The 24,282-nt window shown below is 35.5% G+C and overlaps 1 protein-coding gene across 1 annotated transcript; it reads left to right on the plus strand.

The window, feature by feature from the left end:
* Window positions 1-37: 37 nt before the first annotated feature.
* On the plus strand, window positions 38-24,265 carry LOC131863297 (laccase-4-like). Its single transcript, XM_059215096.1, has 7 exons — window positions 38-85; window positions 21,979-22,110; window positions 22,216-22,367; window positions 22,474-22,718; window positions 22,821-22,949; window positions 23,055-24,026; window positions 24,132-24,265. The coding sequence occupies exons 1-7, from the start codon at window positions 38-40 to the stop codon at window positions 24,263-24,265; spliced, it is 1,812 nt and encodes a 603-aa protein (XP_059071079.1).
* Window positions 24,266-24,282: the final 17 nt, after the last annotated feature.

Consider the following 24,282-nt stretch of genomic DNA (forward strand, 5'->3'; position numbering starts at 1 on the left):
TGGAATATATCAGTGATGAGACCTTGGTTGAATTACTATGACAGAGACATCTCCACATGGACCTTTCAAAAGTGAAAGTGCGAAGGTAGAATTAAAATTACAAGTTTTGCAGAGAATTTCTAACAGTAAGATTCACATTTCCTTGTAATATACTTATTTATTGTTGTTTTATATGGTTGAGATTTTCAGCAGTATATTTCTTCATTCGAATACTTAATTGAAAATAATGTTGTTCTGTGACAGATAATTTAATCTTAAATATTATCTTCATTTTTCAACATCTAAATAGTCAATTAATAAATAAGAAAAAATGTATAATGAATCATTAGAAAAATTACAATTTTGTTATTGACAATTTAGTCTATTTTGAAATATAGTAAGATTTATAAGAAACTTTTAAAAACACATTGATATCTATCGTTTGTAACCTTTTTCTCATGATTTCTGTCAGATTGTTATCTGATACTACCTCATTTTGTACTAGGACTAGCACTTTTCTGAATTAGTTTTTAAGTGCATTATAAAAAGTTAAATTTAATTAAATAATTGGATTAAGGCATACTTATAGATATGTAAATGAAAGATCTGTCTTTGTTTTATTTAATCTCAATTATAATACCACTTCTCCTCCTTCTATGCATAGAATCTATCTAGATTTGCATCAACATATTTGATGTGATTAATGATGACTCATATCTTCAATACTAAATATGAAATATATGGAAATTATTCAATTCATTGTGAAAAAATATATTTTCTCAATAATCTCTCTATATTTGAACATTTATTCATTCCCTTAATTAGAGCTTCTATCAAACGGAGGGGGTGGGGGCTTTGTGGTGTAGAGCTCCGAGATGGGCATTCATTATGTCGAATCTCTTCTAGATAAAAACTACATTCTTGGAATTTAGTTTCTCCCCCCCACACATGCACATAATTGCACTTGCTTGTATTGATATGCTACATGCATATGATTTAATTTGTTTTTATAATTTAATTCAATTCCTATATAATTTGAATTGTAATCTTATAAGTACCATTGAAACTTTAATATGTTTTCAGTATATGATACATAATGCACGTGTGACATATAAATGATTTAACAACAATATAACACAAATATAGCTAGCTACAACATATAATTGATGTATATCATTGTTAAGGTGTATACCTATTGATATCAATTGATATTCATATGGTTTTCATTTATCACATAAAACTTTATAGACATTTTTATTGTCAGTGCACATACCACTATTACAGCCGCGTCAATTGATATTGACTTATTTCATGGAATCGATGATGACTTACATCTTCAGTATTGAATATTTAATGTATGGGAATTATTCAGTTCATTGCGAAATAATCTATACTACCAATAATGTGGCTATGTTTTCATATTTTGTTTCTCTTAATTAAAGCTTCATAAAGTGGAGGGGGTTTGGGGCTTTGTGGTGTGGAGTTTTGAGATGGGGTTTGGCTCTATAGAATCTCTTCTAGTTAAGAAAACATATTATTGGAATAAATGCACACACACACACACACAAATAACTACTTGCTTGTATTGAAATTCTACATACATATAATTTAAATCAATTCATACATAATATGAATTATAATCCAAGGACCATTGAAATTGAAATATGCTTTCACTACATAATAAATAAAGCATATGTTACATATAAATGTTTTAACAATTATATCAAACACAAATTGATGCAGGGGCATCTGGGAGGGGGCACAAATAGCTTGCACCAAACCTCAATTTTGAAATATTAAAATGAGGATTTTCATTTCTTATCTTTATTTTGATAAATTTTAGCTTATAAGTTTGTAAGTGTTTTATTTGAGTAATTAAATTCTTTGAAGAAAATTAACAACACTAACAAAGCTAAGGAGAGTCAAATATGAGGTGAAATGAACAAACAATAAGAAATATTGTCCAAGTAAGTTTAAAGTGATAGGTAGTTTAAATAAAATAATTGAAACATATTGCAGGCATATCAATCAGTGTGGGATGGAGGCGTGGCGAAGAGGTGTCTGGGGTAAATGAAGAGTTTGGATGTTAAACAAAAAAAAACTAGAATAAGAATGAAGGCGTGGGGCCACATGGGGATTTGAAAAGATGGGAAATAATTATTATGTAAAATAAAACAAAATAGAAATCCGAAAGAGAAGAGAGGGTGCGCCAAAATGATTGAGAAAAACTGAAAGGTGAAAAGGGATTTATGAGTAAGGAAAAATAATAACATTGTGTGGGAAAATCAACATATTTTTAATTACAAAGGGAAGGAGAGTGTGTAGAGTAGAAGACATCAAACCTATGAGATTCAAAAACAAAGGGATGGCCAGAAAAGCGTGTAGAGGAAATAAAGAACAGATGATAAGAAATTGATGCCCAGTGCATGAATACAGACAGGGTAGAGATCATGGAAAAGGATATGAAGCATGGACAAGGAAAACCAGAAATAGATGAGCCTGCTAGGGTTGTGTGGTAAATGGATTGAGAAGATAGATGTAGTAGTGATTTAGAACAAAGCATGTAAGAGACACGACTTGTTAACAAAGACAAAGTGAAAAAAGGAAAAAAATAGAGATTCATTTCTACATCTGTAACTATTTTTCTCCTTGTCAATAATGTTTGTAATTTTCATTTAAAATTTTGTGTTGATTATTAATTAATTTTTTTTTTTGACACTATAGTGATATTGGATAGAGCCCTAATTACCCATTACTGTTTTGTTTTGTACTTGTGGTCCCTTTAGTTGATCTTTCGTATTGGATCTGATCACTTCCCCATCTCTCTTGCTTGATTGTCTTGGAAGGAAATTCTTTTTTCCTTTCACTTTGAGAAAATGTGGCTCAAGCACCCTAACCTGTTCTATAGAATTAGAAAATGATGGAATGTCAGGACTAACAATACGACTATGTTTTGAGTTTCTAAAAAAATGAGATTGGTCAAAGCTAAGGTTATTCTTTTGAATGATACTTGTTTTGTTCATATCTTTTCTGAGAGGAAAATCATTTAAAGAGATCTCAAGGTTGTGTAAGATTCCATTCAGAAAAGATGGTTAAAGTTGCAGTATCCTAGACTAGAAAAATTCCTTGCTGGCTTGTCTCCATAACCTCATTTCAAAGGAGGAAGAATTATGCTAACAAATATAGAGAGATCTCTATAGTTGCGATGCGAGAATAAGAATAGTATATTTTTTCATCTTTCCACTCTTAAAAATAAGGCTTCTAATTGGATCTCGTCCACCAATGAGAACTGTGCACTATTGGATTTGGAAAAGCACATTAATGTGGTAGTTGCTAGTTTTTTCTCCAATCGCCTCTTTGAGGAAGGATTGCCTCTGAGTGGTGATGTGGAGAATTTTTTTGGATGTTATACCTAATGTTATTAAAGATGATACTAATAGAATTCTCAATTCCATCCCCTTTGATGATAAAATTAAAAATATGGTGTTCTCTTTTGAATATAACAAGGCTTGGGTCCAGATGCTTTTCCTTTTTTCTACTTCCAATGTTTCTGGGAGATTGTGGAAAAAGATATTTATGATCCAGCTAAGGAATTTTTTGGTTGTAGAAGGATTCTCAAGGAACTCAATGCCGATTTAATTGTTCTTGTCCCTAGTTTCATGGGGGCTAATTATTTTGATACTTTCAGATAGACTAGTCTCTACAACTCTATTTATAAAATATTTTTCAAAATTATGGCTTTAAGATTGTAGCTGGTCCTCTCGCTGATTATTTCTCCTAAGAAAAATGGTTTTTTTTCATAGGAGGAAAATTATTGATTCTATTGCAATTTTTTACGAGAACAGTCACTCATTGAGATGCAAAACGAGAGTAGGGATTCTCCTCAAGCTTGATCTTATGAAGGCTTATGACCGTGTGAGTTGGGGTTTTCTTATTAAAGTTCTTAAAGATTTTGGTTTTAGAGATATTTTTTTGGAGATTTCTTGGCAATTTGTTTCGCTTCCTACCTTTTAGGTGGTGATTAATTACTCCCCCTCTAGTTTATTCAAGAGTTATAAGGGTATCGAATAGGGGGATCTAATTTCCTCTTTTCTCTTTATTATTATGGTTGAAGCCTTGAGCTGTTTCATTTTTAAAGTTGTAGTTGTTGGTTTGCTAAGAGGTTTATCCCCCTCCTCTTCTAATCTGGTTTGTTCACAACAACAAAGGGATGCTGTAGACAGATACAACAAAGCTCAACAACAGAAAAGCCACAAACATCTGAGAAGGTTTGTACATTACTTCTCTTGTGGTACAAGAGGCTACAAGAGACAAGGCACCCAAAATGAAACAATCATGAGCCAAACACAAAAGAGCGACAATGCAAACAAGGCCGGCCAAATCAACAGATCTAAACCACCTTATAGATCTGAGAAATCGAAAATGAGGGTTTAACTAGCACCCCAACCCACACATTTGGGTTTTACCAGGCTCCCTTAACCTATAGCAGAGTCTCCAGATCACTAACAGCAAAACCTAAGCCTAATCGAAAACACAAACTGGCCAAATTGGGCCATTGAAAACTACCAGCATCCAGCCTATCCATTAAAAAAGAAAAATACCAAGGGTTTTTCTAGGCTCCCTCAACCTTGAGGATGGGTTTTAAGAGGCTCCAAGAACCAGACACGGTACTACTAGCATCCATCCAGCCCTTGAACGAATGAAAAACAATAGGTTTTTCCTAGGCTCCCTCAACCTTAAAAATGGGTTTTACACAGATCCCACAACCAGACAAGACCCAGATCATAGTAAAACAACCAGAAAAAAAATATGGGAAATAGGGTTTTTAAAAGGCACTCTAAAGCTTTTAAAGGAAAGACCAAGAGGGTTTTTACAGGCTCCCTCAACCCGTAAAGCAACTTGTGAAGATGGGTTAAGAAAGGAAACCCAAACCCAACTATGACGGTCACCATGGAAGGATTGGCAGACACCCACAACCAGCAACATGAGCATCATTAGGATTCAAAAAGCTCCCTCACCCCTTCTCTCCACCTCAATAGGAGAAAGAGACACCTCTATAGGCAAGAGTGGAAAGAAAGCCAACCATCCACAAAGTCCATTTGCAGCCCGCAGAAGTTGAAGCACTCCCTCATACCTTGTCTCCACCTCAAAAGGAGAGAGAGCTACCTCAATCAGACACCGAGGAGAGCAGACCCACTGCCTAAGCAATCCTTGTAGCACCCAACATACAAGAAGCCCCTCCACCTCAGTAGGAGGGCAACCCAAAGACAACAGAGAACCGGGAAAATAGGGGAGAGCAGAAGAGACTCACAACAAGGATGAGACAAGGAAATAAACAAGGGTCTACTCACACCGAAAAGAAAAAAAAAATCCCACCAAAATGATTGCACAAAGCCAAGCTCTCGCAAGTCCTTGGATCGAACACCCAACTACGGGTGAGGGTTCTCAATGTGATCCAAGGAAAGAAAGTGAGAGAAAGAATAGGGAGGGAGAATAGAAACAACCACCAGCGCTGTCAAAAACAATAATAACAACCTCCCATCTTGGCTCATCACAGACCAAGCCCACCCTTACCATCACACACGATAGAGCAGTAAACCTTGGAGCAAAAAAATAGACATGAGAGAATCGGTAGCTCCCACAAGCTTGAGAATGGGTTTTAAGAGGATCCCACAACTTGATAGCGTACTACTAGCATCCAGCCAACCCCTGAATGAAAGAAAAACAATACGTTTTTTCCAAGCTCCCTCAACCTTAAAAATGGGTTTTACACGAATCCAACAACCAGACAGGAACCAGATCACAATAAAACAACCTGAAAACAACAATCTGTGAAGCGGGGTTTTTAAAAGCCACCCTAAACATTTTAAAGGAAAGAACAAGAGGGTTTTTATAGGCTCCCTCAACCCACAAAGCAACTTATGAAGCTGGGTTAATAAAGGAAACCCAAACCCAACTGTGACGGTCACCATGGAAGGATTGACAGGCACCCACAACTAGCAACACGAGCATCAATAGGATTCAAAAAGCTCCCTCACCCCTTCTCTCCACCTCAATAGGAGAAAGAGCCACCTCTATAGGCAAGAGTGGAAATCAAGCCAACCATACACAAAGTCCATTCGCAGTTCGCAGAAGCTGAACCACTCCCTGATACCTTGTCTCCACCTCAAAATGAGAAAGAGGCACCTCAATAGGACACTGAGGAGAGAAGACCCACTGCTTAAGCAATCCTTGCACAACCCAACACACAAGCAGCCCCTCCACCTCAATAGTAGGGCAACCCAAAGCCAACGGAGAACCAAGAAAAGAGGGAAGAGTAGAAGAGACTCACAACCAGGATGAGACAAGGAAATAAACAAGGGTCTGGTCACACCCAAAAGAAAAAAAACTCCCACCAAAATGACAGCACAAAGCCAAGCTCTAGCAATTTCCTGGATCGAACACCCAACTACCGGTGAGGGTTCTCAATGAGATCCAAGGAAAGAAAGGGAGAAAAAGAACAAGGAGGGAGAATAGAAACAACTACTAGCGCTGTTCAAAAAAATAATAACAACTTCCCATCCTGGTTCATCACAGACCAAGCCCACACTTACCATCACGCACGATAGAGTAGCAAACCTGGGAGCAAAAAAAAAGACATGAGAGAATCTACAACTCCCACAACATCCTCCCAACACCACCCAAAGGCCACCACCACTCCAGATCCATAGGAAAGAATTGCAACTACCGCCATAGGGCACAAAGAAGGTGAAAAAACATGCAGACCCACTATGTTAAGGAGAAACCAGTCCATGCCCATCATAACACCTGCCTAGCCAAAAACAAAATGAACCACCCAAAACAACGACCCATTTGGCATAGCAAGCCCTGCGACCAACCACTCCTTGCTGCCTTCATCGTCATAAGAGTTAGTGTCCTCGTCCTCCCCTACAGATGCCCTACCACCCCCACAATCACTTCTCCCACCTTCGCTTATTTCAAAGTTTATTTCATATGCCCTCCACATTAATAATTTGTTGATAATACTTTGATTTTGAGATACTCTTGAATTAGAGAAGTAAGATCTTTGAAGCCTATATTGTTAGGTATGAATCTAACTCGAGTCAAAAAGTTAGTTTTGAGAAGAGCTCTTTATTCTTATTTAACACTCCTATTCTTAGACAGAGAAGAATTGTTGATATTTTGGGTTGTAAAATTGAGGATCTTCCTACAACTTATCTTGGTCTCCCGCTTCATAGTAATGTGATTCATAATTTATTTTGGAATGGGTTGATTGATAGATTCAATTCAGAACTTGTTAGATGGAAAGTTATGCATCTTAGTCAAGCGAGTAAAGTTCAAATGATCAAGGATTTGATTTAGAATATTTTGGTGTATGCTATGAACCTTTTTAAAACTCCCTCAATTTTTTATGAAAGAATTGAAAATATTTAGAAATGCTTTCTCTTGTTTGTCACAGAAGATAGTAAATGTATTCATTTGGCTTCTTGGACCAAGTTTGCTTGCCTCATAAATCTAGTGGTTTGAGTATCAAAAAGCTTGAGGATTTCAATGTTGCTTTGTCAGCTAAGTAATTACAAAGACTTTTCTTTGGAGATTTGGATTGGTGTAAGATTATAGCTGTAAATATGCCCAGGCCATGCTTGGTTTGGGGCAACTCTTGGAGGCTCTTTCTCACCCTACTAAGATGGTGCTTTGGAATAATTTGATCAAGGCCATATGTATTCTCTCTGAGGGTATTAGATGGATTCTAGGGAATGGATGGAGCATTGAATTTTTATATGATTGGTGGATTGGAGATTCCCCTATTTTCGAGGTCCCTTCCTTTAGACCAATTAGGGAGGCTTTCTTGGCCCAATTTGGTGATAAGATGGTGCATTACTTTACTAATGATAGTTGAAGGAACCTTAGTGATTGATCGAGGTCTAGGTGAGCTCCAATTTTTTGAGCTTCTAGCATATTCCTTTCATGGCTTCTTTTCTAGATCATATTATTTGGGGGCCTCCACCCTTTGGATTTTTTTTTTCCACCTTAGCCTTTTCCCTTCCCTATCATCCTAAGTTGACCTTTTCTCTATGGGATTTTCAATCTGGAATTGTAAGTTGATTCTTAAGATTAACATCTTTTTCTGGTTCTTGATTCAAACTAAGATTCTTACTTTGGATAACCTTTGTAAGCATGGTATTTTTCCTGTTAATAAATGCCTTCTTTGTTATTTGCATAAATAGAGAGTGTCAATTATCATTTTATGGAGTGTTGTTTTACCAGATAATTTTGGTCTCTTATCTTGGCCACCTAGAATTTTAATTGGGTCTTCCTTTCCTCTGTCGGGGAGATGTGGTCTCACTGGTCCCCTCCTTCTCTTAATCTATCTTTGAATTTACTTTGGTCTTTGATTATGCCTCATGTGTCTATGTAGATCTGAAAACAAGAGAAACAACTGTGTCTTTAGGGATGTACTTCTCCCTTTTAAGGTGGTGTTTTAGAGGATTCGTACAGTTGTAAAGGATAATTTCTAGATTGTACTTAAGGATGTTAATCTTGGCTTGCCTCCTATATATATTAATGCTTCAGATCAGTAGTCTCCTATTAATTGGGGTTCAAATTTTGATATTTCTAGAACTTTGGGAAATGTTAAAACCTCTAGAACTAATGTTAAATGGTCTACTCCATTTTTTGATTCGGTGAAGGTTAATTTTGACGGGGCAGCTAAGGGGAATCCTGGGCCAACTAGTTGTGGGGTGTGCTGAGTGATGATTATGGCAGGCTCCTTTTGCAAATGGCACTCCCTTTGGGAATCAAGTCCAACCACCTGGCTGAAGCCTCATCTATTTTTAATTCCTTCAAGTTAGCTCTTGATCTTGGTTCTTGGAAGGTTTAGATTGAGGATGATTCACTCAACATAATTAATTGTTTAAACTTATTACATACTTCAAGTTGTTCCATTAAATATTTGGTGAAGGTTGTGTTAAACATTATCAAGGATTTTGATAGTTTGTATATTTATGATATTTTTAGGGAAGGTAATTCTCTTGCGGATGCTTTTGAAAATATTGGTGCATTCCAAAGACAAGGATTTTATTGGAATGGGATTGACCCTCTTCCCCCTAACATTGAGGACAATATGAAACTTGATATTCGTTGCAAATGTGATGATGATGATTATCACTGGTTGTCATTTCAAAGTCAACATAATGGTTGTCATTGATGTCCTTGGTGTTGGTGATCCAGTTGATGTGTTCTTGGAACGTTTGGTGCTATAAAAGTTGTGTTTTAGCATGGGTTAATTGAGTTGATGGCAATCTGGATAGTTTTATCTATTGGATATGGTGTTGATTGATTGTATTCATGTGTATCTTGATTCCATTCTTTTTTTTTACTGGGCAATGATTTTTGGAGATAGATTAAGTCCAGAATTCGAGGTTTGGTGTAGCGTATGAGCCATGATTTGGTTCTGGAATTTGTAATGGATGTAACATGTTGATATGATCATTATTGTTCATTGTGGTATCATCTAATTCTCATTCCTTCCCACCATAAGAATGTTTAGTGTTGACCTATTTTAGATCTCACTCTTGGCCAACTAAGAAGATTATGTTTCTTGGAGATAATATATATATATATATATATGAGGAAGATTTGAATGAATTTATATAAAAAAATATGGTATTATTATTGAAGATATGCTAGATTGAAAAGGAAAGATCTGATAGTTGGAAATGGGTGAGAGTGCATTGGTATTGAGGTATCAGAAGCAGTCCAGTCTTGCAGATTGAGATTCAGTGGTGGATTCTTTCTTTTCTAAATTATTCCTTTATTTCTTCGATAGTGAGCCTTTTTCTGGGTAGTGTTCTCTCTCATAGTGAGGATCCTAGCAGTGAGCCACCCTTTGTAAAAATCACCTTAACCCGTGTCACCTTAACCCGTGTTTTATATTGAGAACTAACATTCTCTATGGTTTTTCCCTTCTTGGGTTTTCCACGTTATATCTGGTGTTCATTGTGTGATCTATTGTATGTTTATATGTTCATGCTATATTTTTCTTAAATAATTTTATTGGTCACTATAGATATGCAAAAGGGTTAGAAGAAATTGATTTAATTTTTTCATCTAATTCATTCCCCCTATCAGTTGCTCGGATATTCAACAATTGGTATCAGAGATTTGGTTACTTGGAGAAGAGCTTATCTGCTTGAGGTAGATCTTGATCCAATGGCACATAAATTGACTATTCCTGTTTTTGAAGGATCCGAATATAGTTTTTGGAAATTAAAGATTAGAGGCTACCTGATCTCTTTGGGATACAACACTTGGAAAGCAGTGGAAACTTAGTATATTCAATCAGAAAATGGTCTTAGTACTCTAGATAAGGTTCAAGCTTATGAAGTGAATGAAAAGGCACGGTATGCTATGTTTAGTGCTTTATAAAAGATTGAATTGACAATGATTATTTCATTGAATACTACTCATGAGGTTTGGAAAAAGTTGAGAGATATCTATGAAGGAAGTGACAGAGTTAAATTATCAAAGAAGATAAAAACTAATCACAGATATGAGAACTTGAAAATGGAAGAAGGAGAAGATATAACAACCGATTTTTATAAGGTTGATAGTGCGGTAAATGAAATCAGAGAACTTGGTGTCAGCTTGTTGGATGAATACATAATTGAGAAGATTCTAATGTCCCTACCAGAAAGCTACAATGATAAGATCTTGACTAATGAAGAAACCTATGATCGGAAGAAATTTACAAGAGTGAAGCCTTATGGTACTCTATTAGGATTTGAGAGAGGTAAGCTTGGAAAACACAAAGCTAAGATCGAGTCTACCTTCAAAGCATCTAACGAAGATCCAGAAGATGAAATTTTAGATGAGACGAAAGCAAGCTTTGTGAGAAAACTGAAGAGAGACACCGACAAATACAAAGGTATGTTACCTTTTAAATGCTTTAGATGTGAAAAGATTGGTCACATTGCTACTAGATGTTCGGGAAAAGGTTCAAGACAAAGGTCTAGAGAAGGTAAAGGAAAATTTAATAAGAGAGCCTATTATGTCAAAGATGATGTTGGTATTTTAGATGATGATTTAAATTATGAAGATGGTGATTGCTTGTTTTGGTAAAAAGAGATGTAACAAAGATTGATATTCCTAAGGTGGTTGCTACTGTTGTACATGTTAGAAGAGATAGAAATGAATGATTGATTTATAGTGGATGCTGAAATCATATGACTCATGACTAAAGTAAGTTTGTGAAACTTGAAAAGTACGATGGTAGTTTTGTTAGGTTCAGAGATGATCAAACAACACAAATTGTGGGATTGGTTCTATTTCTTTTGATGGAAAGAACAATACTGATAATGTTTACTATGTTAATGGTTTTCATCTTAATATTTTGAGTGTTGGACAAATGTGTGAAAATGGTTACAACGTTGTTTTTCAAGATGATGGTTGTGAGATCTAGAAAGAATCTGAAATTGTTATTGTAGCAGGGAAAAAGATTGGTGGAACATGTATTTCTTGGAAGGAGATGCAAACAATTGTTTGTTATCTTAGATCAATGATATCTGACTCTGGCACCAAAGGACATGTCATATCAATTTTGACAACTTGGTGAAGATTAGCTCATCAAGTGTAGTGAGAGATTTACCGAGTTCGACCAAACCAACAAAATTTGTAGAGAATGTAAACTTTGAAGTAGATGAAAGGAAAATACAAAATAATTTAGAGCACTTGTCCACTAGGTTGTTGAATTTAGTGCACACAAAACTATGCGGTCCGACCAAAACAAGAAGTATACAAGGTGAGAAGCATTTCATGTTGTTGATTGAGGATTATTCTAGAATTTCATGGTTTGCATTTTTGAGAGAGAAGCTAGAAGCATTAGAGAAATTCAAGATATTTAAGGCTCAAGTTGAAAATGAAGTTGATAGAAAAATTAAGTGTTTGAGGTCTAATAGAGGAGGAGAATTTAATTCGGAAGAGTTCAACAACTTTTGTGAGAGACATGGTATTAGAAAATAGTCATCTTCCCCTAGAACACTGCAACAGAATGGTGTAGTGGAAAGGATGAACCAAATAATTCAAGATGCAACCAAAATAGTGATCAACAGAGAAGTCTACTGGAGAGAAGCATTTCATACTATAGTCTACAATCCTAATGTAATTTTATATAAGAAAATACATGGAAATACATCTTATGAGCTATGACATGGTAGAAAGTCGACAATGAAATATTTTAAGGTATTTGGAAGAAACTGCTACATCCGGAGAGATGAAGATAATCTTGGAAAATTTGACAATAGAGAAGATGAAGGCATATTCCTAGGATATTCAACAAAGAGGAAAGCATATCAACGTTGTAATATAAGGCTAAACAAGATTGTTGAAAGTGAAAATGCGAAGGTTGATGAATACATTTCTAAAGAGTCTGACAAATTGGTAGGTTATGAGTCTGATGAATCGACCGACAGAAAAAGTGGAGAGAAGATCGAAGAAGGAGAAGAAGAAAAGAAAGATTAGGAAGCTTCAACTTCTACATCTAAGACATTGAGATATGTTTAGAAGAATCATTTAGTGGACCGTTTTTTCAGAGATACAAACAAAGGAATTATCACAAGAAGCAAAGCAGCTCAAGAACAAGTTTTGTTATGTTAACTTTTAGAGATTGAATTGAAAACAACAGAAGAAGCTTGCAATTATCAGAATTGGATGAAGGTAATGATAGAAGAGTTGGACACAATTGAGAATAATTCAACATGGGAACTAGTTAATAAAATGACATATAAGAATGTGATTGGAACAAAGTGGGTATTCTAGAACAAGCTCAATGAAGCTGGAAATGTTATGAGAAATAAAGAAATATTGGTTTGTAAAGGTTACACTTTGATTGAAGAGATTAATTTTGACGAGACATATGGCCTGGTTGCTCGGATGGAGGAAATTAGGATGCTTTTGGCTTTTGTAGCTTATAAGGATTTCAAGGTTTATCAGATGGATGTGAAATCAACATTTTTGATGTCCTTGGTGTTGGTGATCCAAAAGATGAACTCCTGAAACCTTTGGTACTCTGGAAGTTATGTTTCAACATGGGTTAATTGAGTTGATCTGTCAATCTAGATATTTTTGTCTATTAGATATGGTGTTGATTAATTGTATTCATGTGTATCTTGATTCCATTCTTATTTTCATTGTATTGGGCAATGATTTTTGGGTCTGGATTAAGTCTAGAATTTGAGGTTGTGTAGCAGCTTTGGTGTAGTGTAAGTCATGTTTCGGGTCCAAAATTTATAATGGATGTAACATTTTGATCTGACAATTGTTCTCCATTGTGGTATGGTCTACTTCTGATTCCTTCCCACCACAATAAGGTTTAGTGTTGACCTATTTTAGAACTCTCTCTTGGCCGATTTAGAAGATTATGTTTCCCTGAGACAATATATATATGTATATATATGTATATATATACATATATATGTATATATATACATATATATGTATATATATATACATAGATATACATATATATACATACATATATATATATGTATCTATACATGTATATATACATGTATACATGTATACATATATACATGTGTAAATGTATATATACATGTATAGATATATGTATACATGTATACATGTATATATACATGTATAGATACATATATATATATACATATATACATATATATATATACATGTATATATGTATACATGTATATATGTAGATATATATACATGTATATATATACATGTATATACATGTATATATATACATGTATATACATGTATATATATACATGTATATACATATATACATGTATATATATATACATATATACATGTATATATGTATTTATATAAAAGAAAGATCTAAATGAATTTATATAGAAAAAGTGTCGCATTTCTATTGAATGCGATATTGGAAAGGAAAGATCTGATTTTTGGCAATATGTGAGAATGCATTGGTACTGAGCTACCAGAAGTAGTCTGGTGTTTCAGATTGAGATTCAATGGTGGATTCTTTCTTTTCATTTTTTGTTTCTTCAGTAGTCGACCTTTTTTCTGGGCAATGAGCCCTCTTGAAGTGAGTATTCTAACAATGAGAAACCCTTTGTAAAAATTACCTTAACTGGTGTCACCTAAACCAATATTTTATATTGAGAACTAACATTCTCTGTGATTTTTCGCTTTCTGGGTTTTCCACATCATATCTAGTGTTCATTGTGTGATTTGTTGTATGTTTATGTTTTCATGCTATATCTATCTTAATTAATTCTATTGGTTACTCCAGATGTGCAAAAGGGTTACATGAAATTGATTTATGTTTTTCAACTAATTCAAGCCCCTCTCAGTTGCCTGGATATTTAACAATATTAACCACCTTGGTTAACTTGTTTTTGTCTATGTGGGTGATTATATTTTTCAACCTATCCTTTCTTCATTATTTGATATGTTTTAATGATGATAGTTAGGTATTTTTCCCCCTTGGTGCTCACTAGCTAACTATTTCCAGTTGGATTGTGGGTGATATTAGTACCCAGTTTCTTGGTTTTTAGATTTCCTTATTTCAAATAGCGCTTTTAAGGGCTTCAATTGAGACTATGTTGTTGGGTGGTCAATTGTGGGGTAGGCATTTCTTTGTTATTTTATGTGTGGGCTCCATCATGGCGGGGGACATACATCAATAGGAGTCCATTTCCTCTGATGACATTCATGGTGGGGTTTTTAGGGCTTTGATTATGACTGTTGTTGGGGTAGGCATTTCTTTTTTATTTTATATGTGGGATCCATAATAGGAGGAGAGACATCAATAGGAGCGCATTTCCTCTGACGAAATGCACATAAAAGAGAAAAATTTGTGGATTTTTACTTAATGTGGGGTTACACCCTTTTTAGAGAATCCTCATGGCTTTGATCCAAAGGTAACAAAGATTTTTGGTAGATAATGGATGCACTTTATTTTTTTGAAATGACAATAAAAGCTCAGATTTCACAAAGGAGTTGATTGTGGAGCTTATTGGGCTGCCTATGGAAGGAACAAACAATTTCAAGGGCAAAATCTTCTGAGTCCATGGTGAAAACCTTTCTAAAATATGGAGAGGGGTTGAATCTTGTCAACAATTCAAACATTTCTTACCAAGTAGACACCGTTAAACCCCTTTGGGTGGGTGTGGCTAAGGTCCTTATACAATATTTTACCTTGGATGGGTGGTTTACCAAAATCTATGGTGGTCATTTTTCTCGGCTTAAACACTTTAGAAATAAGTTCTTCGTTTGTTTCCATTCTATCTCTTATCATCCTTGGAAGACAATATTAAAGAACATAATAAGAAGCAAAGAAACCCTAATCTTCATGAGGGCTCGATCCTTCTAATTATGGAACAATTCAATGCCCTCCCATTTTCCTCTAAGTGAAAATATCAAGGTTATCCCCCTTTGCACTCGGTGAATAGGTGTCAAAGGAGGGTATGTAGAGAAATATAGGGGAATGTGATGATGATTCAGAGGATGAGGACTAGCAAACAAAGGATGAAACTTCCTCAAAGTAAAACAAGAATAATGTGTCAGAGGAGAAGAAAAAGAGAATCTCATTAAATTCAGTATAAAAAGAAAGATTTGTTAAATTAAATAATTTTACATGCATGATTCTCCTAGATGACTTGATGAGGAGTTAGATGCTGAGGAGGTTGACAAGAACCAAAATTTGGAAGGGGAGAATTTTTTGGGCGAAAGGGAGAATGTGATGGGTGGAGGAGAAGGCTTCTTGGGAGTTCCCCTTCCCCTTGATCTTTTAATTATGCTAATCAAGAGAGAATTAATAATCCTCCCTTTCCTAGGGATCTTTAAAAATAGTCCCCTTTCCTTGGAAGTGACCCTGGGAATCTAGCTATTTTTTGGGTATTAATAGGGATGCCATAGTAGACTAGTTTAGGATTTCCTAAGAGCCTTTTTTAGAAATCAATCAAGTTAATATCAACATCCAATCCATTAAAAGAAAAGTGGTTATTTTGGAGCAAGGTGATGGTCGATATTCGTTTAGGGATCCTGTTGACAATGTGATCTCTTATGAGGAAAAAGACAAAATGCTCTCTATCTTAGAAAACATGACCAAATATGTTGCTCACTTGAAGACTATGAAGGTAGACTTGGGCTATTGAAGCCAAGATGAAGAGAATTAATTATAACCTCACTAATCTATTAGCATGAGCCTTAAAACCATTCACAGCAATGTAGAAGGGGATAAAACTTTTGTGAATCAGTGGTAGACTATTTAGGCTTTGAAGTTTGGGGGCAACATTTCAATTAATATCAACCTAGTCGAGAAGAGTAACTAGAATAAGGATGATAGTGTAGGTCCATCATCTCAAACCCATGGACATCTCAAGAACGCTAGGGAGCTAAAGCAAACATAGAATTGCAAGATCTGATGAACATTACCCAAAATATGGAACAAATGAAAGTTGAGTTTGCTAAAGCCTTGAAGAATTTGTGTTAGGTTTTATATTTTCTTTTGTTGGCCTACTATTTTAGGGTTCTGTATTCTAGGTAATTTTTGTGTTGTTGTTTGGCTATGTGTTTTCTATTTGCAGCTCTTTGTACTCAGGGTTTTCAGATCCCTTCAAAACCATTTTTTCCTTAATAATAAACCATACCCAATTTGAAATTCTGTTTAGTAAGTTGGCATGCATCAAGTAGGATTAGAGGAAGTTCATTTGTGTCAAGAAGAAGACCTATAGGTAGCCAATATGACATATAGAAACAAGGGTTGAAGAGGAAGAAGACAAAGAGGCTTTGAGCTCGATATTACAGACATAGTTAGAGGTTTAATATGGAAAATGGACACATTGGAGATGTCTCAGAGAAGAGGAGCCCATATAGAGGACGTCAATGAAAATGTCAAAGAGTATACTGTTGAAGGGGGAGATAATGTGAATCAACTCAGGCTTGATCAAAGAGAGGAGATATTCATCAAGGCCATCACCTGGATTAATTTGAAGCTACAATTTAATCCTTCAAATTTTGAAGGAGGTTTAAATGAAAAGGAATTGCTAGATTAAGGAATTTATTGAATGTATGAAGCCTCCATTGTACTTCGGAATCTTCTTCAAATGCTCTTAGATATTTATCATGTTTAAAAAAGAGAATGTAGAGGAGAGTATTTACTACCGTTGAGATGAAAATATCTTGTGTAGGAAACCAACCTTCGATACATCACTTAATTTTCACTCTCGTGAGCCAAGAAGATTGATATGGAAGAAAGGAAACAAACTAAACTATGTCTATAAACATAAAATACTACATAAGAAAGGAATATCAAATAGTCAAAATATTTTGATTATAGAAAAAGAAATCTCTATAAATGCATACTTTACTCATGAACTGGTGAAGCCTTAGCCTTGGATACCAATGTGCCAGAGGGACATCTACACATTGCGGTGTCATATGTAGAAACAAAAAATAGAAAAGCACCAAAAGTCACACCAAAAAGAATCTCATGCACTATGAAACTATTCATCACCAACACACACTCATATAGGGCAACATGTTGGGGTTGTATAGGGGTTTGCCTTATTCAAACCCCTGTTTCTATGTTTATACCTCCATAGACAACTAGATACATAGATTGGATAAAATAAAAGATTAGATTGTGCAATAGAAACAAACTCTTCTTAATGGAGGAAACCCACTATTATTTGAGATAAAATGTTAATTTGATTAATTCAAATAGATAATAAATACATTTAGAGACTAGTGACATGATGTTATATTGAAAAAAAATACATACAAGAGATAAGAGAGAAAGGAAAACATTACATAGGAAAGACCCCTCTCTTGAAATAATGGCACGATTGTAAGCAAGATAATAATTGTTTTTTATTTTCATGAGTGCAGATTTTGGTAGAGTTTTATTACTAGTGTGAGAGATAGATATCCGAGAGTGTGAATGTTGCAAAATGAAAGAGAAAGAAGAGTTTTTCTGCTCAAAATGAGTGGGAATAGCCATTTTGAATGTGCCCAAAAGAAGGGACATGCATCAAAAGAGGCTCGATGTAGAATATATCCAATTTAAATCTAAAATCATTTCGGGACGTTTGTGCGCTACATACATGTATGCTCACCACTCTCCCATTTGACCAAATCAATCCCACATTTGGATTAGGGGTTGCTAATGCTTCATCTTTAAAATCCATGATGCTGGAATGATAGTATCTTGATTATTATTTTTTATTATAAACACACCGAGCCTATTGCATAAGTGTCATTAATGCACTAGGTGTAGTTTACGACACTAAATTTTTCCCCCACTTTGTAGGACTACTCAACTCAAGGGAACAAGTGCACTAAACTAACTTAGAAATTTGTGTTCATAGAACTCATGCAATGTATTAAATGCATTAATTACTTTAAAAAGGGATATTGTAGAGGCCACCAAGGTCAACAAGGAAAATACGAATGGTGACCCCAGTGCCCAACAAAAAAATATAGTGTTTGACATGAATATTCAAGTACCATAAAATCAAAAAAAAATTTAGCGCCAAAAATAAGGAAGCTCTTTGGCAAGAAGAATTATCAAGCTACATATTTTGTCACAATATTCATGTAAAAGGGTAATATATTGTAATAATGAAATAGGTATAATGATCAGATACTTATTCTTCAAAATGTTTTATGTTATCTTCTGTGATATACTCTTATTTGACCTACTATTAATACCACACTATATTTGTATTAGATATTTTAATTTCATGTAATTTTTCCTCTTCTTATTGCCTTTCTTCTACTTTTCCTTCTCCTTCTCATTGACCTTCTTCTTCTAATTTTACTTAGATTTTTGTCGTTCCTTTCCTTTTGTGTCTTGTTCCTCTTCTTGTTCTTGTCCCTCTTCACGGGTGATCCCACAATACTTCTTGAGTCCCCTCCCTTTTGTATGTTTAACCCTATTTGACCCATTACTTGTAATCAATCTAAGAAACATCTATGTGGGTATTAATTTATGATTTATAACTTATTGTAGTTATTTTTAATCCCCTCATATATTAAAAAATATCAAATTTTCATAAAATTTAAGTATGAGAGCTCTCTACTTGATTTCCTCTGTGTTTTCTATGTTTGCCAAATTCATATAGTTTCAAAGTTTCAGTTTATGTCACATCTTTCTCGTCAATCCTAACCTCCTAATACATCACCTTTAAAAAAAATTGAGTCTTTCAAGTTGGACCATTGGACATTCCCATCCCAAATACCATTTACCTGTTAAAATTGATATCCTAATCCCTTGTCCTCTGAACATTTTCTAAGTCTATTTCTTCAACCTTTAGACTTGGCCTTCCCTTCATACCTTCCTCAATCCTCTAAAATATTCAAAGGCCCTTTTAATAACTTTTAAAGTTGGACTTTTAAGATTCCCTCGGTCCCCATGCTTCCTTCTAGGAGTTTAACTTTCCTATATGCTTATCAACTTGTCAGGATTTCGTCCATCCACCTACTTTAAGGGATGTTTACCTCAATACTCTCAATATGCAAACACAAACAATGAAGAAGTGTCTCATGCATCAAGTTAAAATGTTTACAAAATATTTGACATGAAAGAGAGAAAAAAGCAAGTATTGGTTTTGGACAATATGAAGGTTTAAGAACCTTATAAATCCTCAACATGATTCTGTGAGGGGAAATGCTCTAAACTGAAGATGATGTGAATAGGTATTATCGATTTCATGTAGGCTTTGAAACACTTTGAATCACCATTTAAAATCAAATAAAGATGCATAGGCAAAAGAATTACAAGGTGTATGAGTTTTCAAACCATTCAAAAGTGTGGTCCATATTTCAAAAGCTCACTATTGTGCCAACAATATGACATGGTTCATAATAGGAAAAAAGATCTAACATATCAAGTAAGCGTAGCTAAAATAATTATTTTAATTATAGAAAGAGATATAATGAATAATAGCATGCTAAATATCTCTAATAAATGTCGCCTATCCTTTTGCAATGCTCGTGATTCCATTAGTGGTTGATAAGCCCCTACAATCACCAAATTTAATTTTGCAAGTGCCCCAAAGGTATATATTTTAGCCAAAATGACGTATATTTAAGAAGTAAAAATGAATGAAATGGGTTTTTTTTCCCTAATTATTTTTGTGGTTACTATCATAGATCATGATAAACTTAAGACAATATCTAGATTCTATTTGCAATATATTTTCTAGGTTTCCTCACTTCATTTCATGCTAGACCTATAGGAGTGATGAATGAAATTACTAAAACGTTTTTCACAATTTTTTGAATGTGACTGTTAAATAATAGTTAATTGTGAGTGGGACATCACAATTTTCCTTGAATATTTAACAATTTCCTAGTACCAAGTCTCCCAAGAGTTGCTAAACGCTAATAAATGATAGATCTAATGATATATCTATATGAACTAGTAGTTCATTTAAATAATTGGTCACTAAACCAATTCTAAGGTATAGTAATTTTTTTTAGTGTTATAGAGAATTGAACATATAAATTGTAAATGAATGGATGCACTTTATATTAGTATAGTAAAGATTTAATAATGCACATTTTTGTAGTTGTATATCTCCATTATTTTATGTCAAGACTCATAGAAGTATTATAATTGCATTTTTAATCATCTGCTCTAGCCACATGTATTGATACAAAAGAAACACTGGTTGTGTGACAACATATAATACACTAGAATCTTTTTCAATTATCATTTTTTATTTATTAAATCCCTATCTCACTAGAACATGAGATGGGTTAGGATAAGGGCTTTAAATGTATATTATGATTAACATTGATCACAACTAGATCGACTAATATGTGAAAAATGAGGAGAATGAAATCGATTGCAAACCAATTTATTTAGCCACTTGGCCCTGATTCTGACTTGTTACTCACAAAACAAGACCTCATGGCACACCCACAAACATGAACATTGAACATTATAGTAAATTTAATTTGTGACATATAAACACTAATTACATGTGTATTCAAATTACTAACGTAGAAGGTAGCCTAGGAATCATAACTTTGGGTGAGGAGGTTAGACTGAATGTCGCAGGCATGGGAGAAACACAAGGGAAATCTATATGCGAAAACAAACACTCTCAAATCACTTATTAACATAACTATGGTTTTCCAATGAAGGGACCACACATGCACAAATATAGGACCTAATTCAAATGAATGAGGATTAGACCAACCTCCAAAACGGGGCTCAGTAATTTCCATTGGGAAATTAGGGTGTGGTGTGTGATTAACAATGAGCTAAAAATATATATAGGAGCTATATCGTCACATCCATGAGCAAGATCGGATGCTTGAAGTTGATTGGCATCATGTAGATATGACAATCATAAATGAAGATTGAGAAAACATCAGAGTGTTTTTAGGAGTGGTCTCGTTTGATTTATGTTTACTGAAATTCTAATCATGCAATCATTTCATGTGATCCTAGAAGCTAAAAGGAGTTAAAGTTTCGTAGTCCCGCATGGGTAAACGATGTTGCTTCGAAGACCGGGAGTGGAGGCTTAGACCAGTCTGGAACGAACGGATGTGAACCCAGTAACTCAAAAATTCCCAATAACAAAAATATGAGCAGTGGTTGGTATACCAAAATAGGTTTACATTTCATGGATTTTAATGACAATGGAAAAGATGGTGTATTCATCGGGCGAATCGTTTACTTGGTTGCCACTCCGGATAGAAAGCCCCACCTTATCTCCATAACAAACAAAAACGACGAAGAGTACATGTGAATCATTAAAAGTCAAGAAAATGAAATAGATTAATACAGTTGCTAACAATACTTGTTCATGTCGATTTATACTCGTGTTAAAATATCAGTATTGCCTACCAACCTACCCAACAACAGCTGATTTAATTCGTGTATCTATATATACAAACACAAAGAAACAGATTTTCACATCTCAGTTCAGAAACAATTTGGCATTTTAGCCTGTTTAAGTTGTGATCAGACTCTGAAAGAGGAAGTATTGTACGATTCTAGCAATGCAGACATTTTATGGCCGCCTCGTGCTGCCACTTTTGGCATTGTGGTTCACTATTCAATTTGTTTCAGCGAAACATGCTGTGATCACACGGCGCTACAATTTCACTGTGGGTTATATAATTCTATGGAATGAGTTGAATGTTTTATTGTTTAGGAAAGTATTAAATTTTTACAGATAGCCGTGATTGATTCTTTGTTCTAAATATCCACAGATCCAAATGACGAATGTGACTCGTCTTTGCACCACGAAAGCTCTCTTGACTGTCAACGGGCAATATCCGGGGCCTCCAGTAGTTGCTCGAGAAGGAGATCGCGTGGTTATCAAAGTAACAAATAATGTTAAAAACAATATTAGCATACATTGGTATCTCTTCTGCTCCCGCTACTCAGTTATTTACTTAATAAAAATAATATTATATGCTGATGTCCCTTTAGTGGGTGCACCTAATGAATTCCTATGAATCGCTCAGGCATGGAATTCGGCAGCTTAGATCTGGATGGGCGGATGGTCCTGCTTATGTCACTCAGTGTCCAATTCAAACCGGGCAAAGTTATGTGTACAAGTTTATTGTCAAAAGGCAGAGAGGAACACTGTGGTGGCATGCCCACATCTCATGGTTGCGAGCAAGCATACATGGGCCCATTATCATCTATCCCAAGAAGAATGCTTCTTACCCATTCCCTCGCCCACACCAGGAAGTGCCTATTGTTTTCGGTATGCCCTTCAGTACTCGTTGATAATGTGTTGCCATTGTACGTACATAGTCCTAAATTTACAATGAAAATACTGCTGTTGATAATGTGTTGCAAATTGCAGGGGAGTGGTGGAATGCAGACACTGAGACTGTTATCAATCAAGCAATGCAAAGTGGTGCGCAAGCTAATGTGTCAGATGCATATACCATCAACGGGCTCCCTGGACTTATGTATAACTGCTCTACCAACGGTGAGGGCGGGGTGTTAAAATGGATGAAACATAACTAGACTGGTCGCTATTGTTCATTTGTTTAAATGTAAATGTAACAAAGGTTTCCTGTGTTGTGTAATGCAGATACATTCAGGCTCAAAGTGAACCCTGGGAAAACTTACCTACTGCGTATAGTTAATGCTGCACTCAATAGTGACCTGTTTTTCGCAATAGCCAACCACACATTGACTGTGGTAGAAGCGGATGCTGTGTATGTCAAGCCTTTTCAAACCAATGTTATTCTCATCACTCCCGGTCAGACTACCAACGTCCTCTTGACAGCTATGTCTCAGCCACCCAATGCCACATTCCTCATGTTAGCAGGCCCATTCGCTACGGGAACAGCAGCTTTTGATAACTCAACCAGTGCTGGAATTTTAGAGTATGTAACTTCCAATGCGACAGCAGTTAATTCATCCTCATCCTCTCTTCCTATGATGAAACCGACGCTTCCAGCCCCCAACGATACCTCCTTTGCCGCCAATTTTAGCCAAAAGATGAGAAGCTTGGGCAATCCGAAATTTCCTGCAGCAGCTGTCCCTCAGAAGATGGATAAACAGTTCCTATTCACAGTCGGGTTGGGGCTAAATCCGTGTCCCCAAGGACAGACATGTCAAGGCCCCAACGGTACCAAATTTGCAGCCTCCATTAACAACATATCCTTCATTCTTCCCACCACCGCTCTTCTTCAAGCATACTACTTTAATCAGTCCAATGGAGTTTACAATACCACTTTCCCTGACAATCCGCCATTTCCTTTCAACTACACCGGCACGCCGCCTAACAACACACAGACCCTCAACGACACCAGAGTCGAAGTGCTTCCCTTTAACACTAGCGTACAGCTAGTTCTGCAGGACACCAGCATTGCGACCTTCGAGAGCCATCCTCTGCATCTGCACGGCTTCAACTTCTTCATAGTGGGTCAGGGTATGGGAAACTACAATGCAAGCACTGACCCATCTAACTTTAATCTGGTGGATCCTCCGGAGAGAAACACAGTTGGAGTTCCCAGTGGAGGTTGGGTGGCTCTCAGATTCCTAGCTGATAATCCAGGTATTAATATCATTACGTAATGTTAGCTTCAATCGCTCATCTGGTTCAAAGATTTGTGCTTCTTTCGTATAAACATATATCCGATTGTATGTATGTTTTTTGCAGGAGTGTGGTTCATGCATTGTCATCTCGAGCTGCATACCAGCTGGGGATTGAAGATGGCGTGGGTTGTTTTAAATGGAAATGGTGGCAGATCTCAATCTCTTCTTCCTCCTCCCAAAGATCTTCCCCCCTGTTGATCATTCATCCTTCAATT

Source organism: Cryptomeria japonica, unplaced genomic scaffold (genome assembly GCF_030272615.1).
Source record: "Cryptomeria japonica unplaced genomic scaffold, Sugi_1.0 HiC_scaffold_59, whole genome shotgun sequence".
In the NCBI taxonomy this organism is placed as follows: domain Eukaryota; kingdom Viridiplantae; phylum Streptophyta; class Pinopsida; order Cupressales; family Cupressaceae; genus Cryptomeria; species Cryptomeria japonica.

Coding starts and splice junctions, on each gene's coding strand:
- LOC131863297 (XM_059215096.1), top strand. CDS start 38: ATGACAGAGACATCTCCACATGGACCTTTCAAAAGTGAAAGTGCGAAG. Junction 86..21,978: donor TCAAAAGTGAAAGTGCGAAG/GTAGAATTAAAA, acceptor AGACTCTGAAAG/AGGAAGTATTGTACGATTCT. Junction 22,950..23,054: donor GTATAACTGCTCTACCAACG/GTGAGGGCGGGG, acceptor TGTGTAATGCAG/ATACATTCAGGCTCAAAGTG.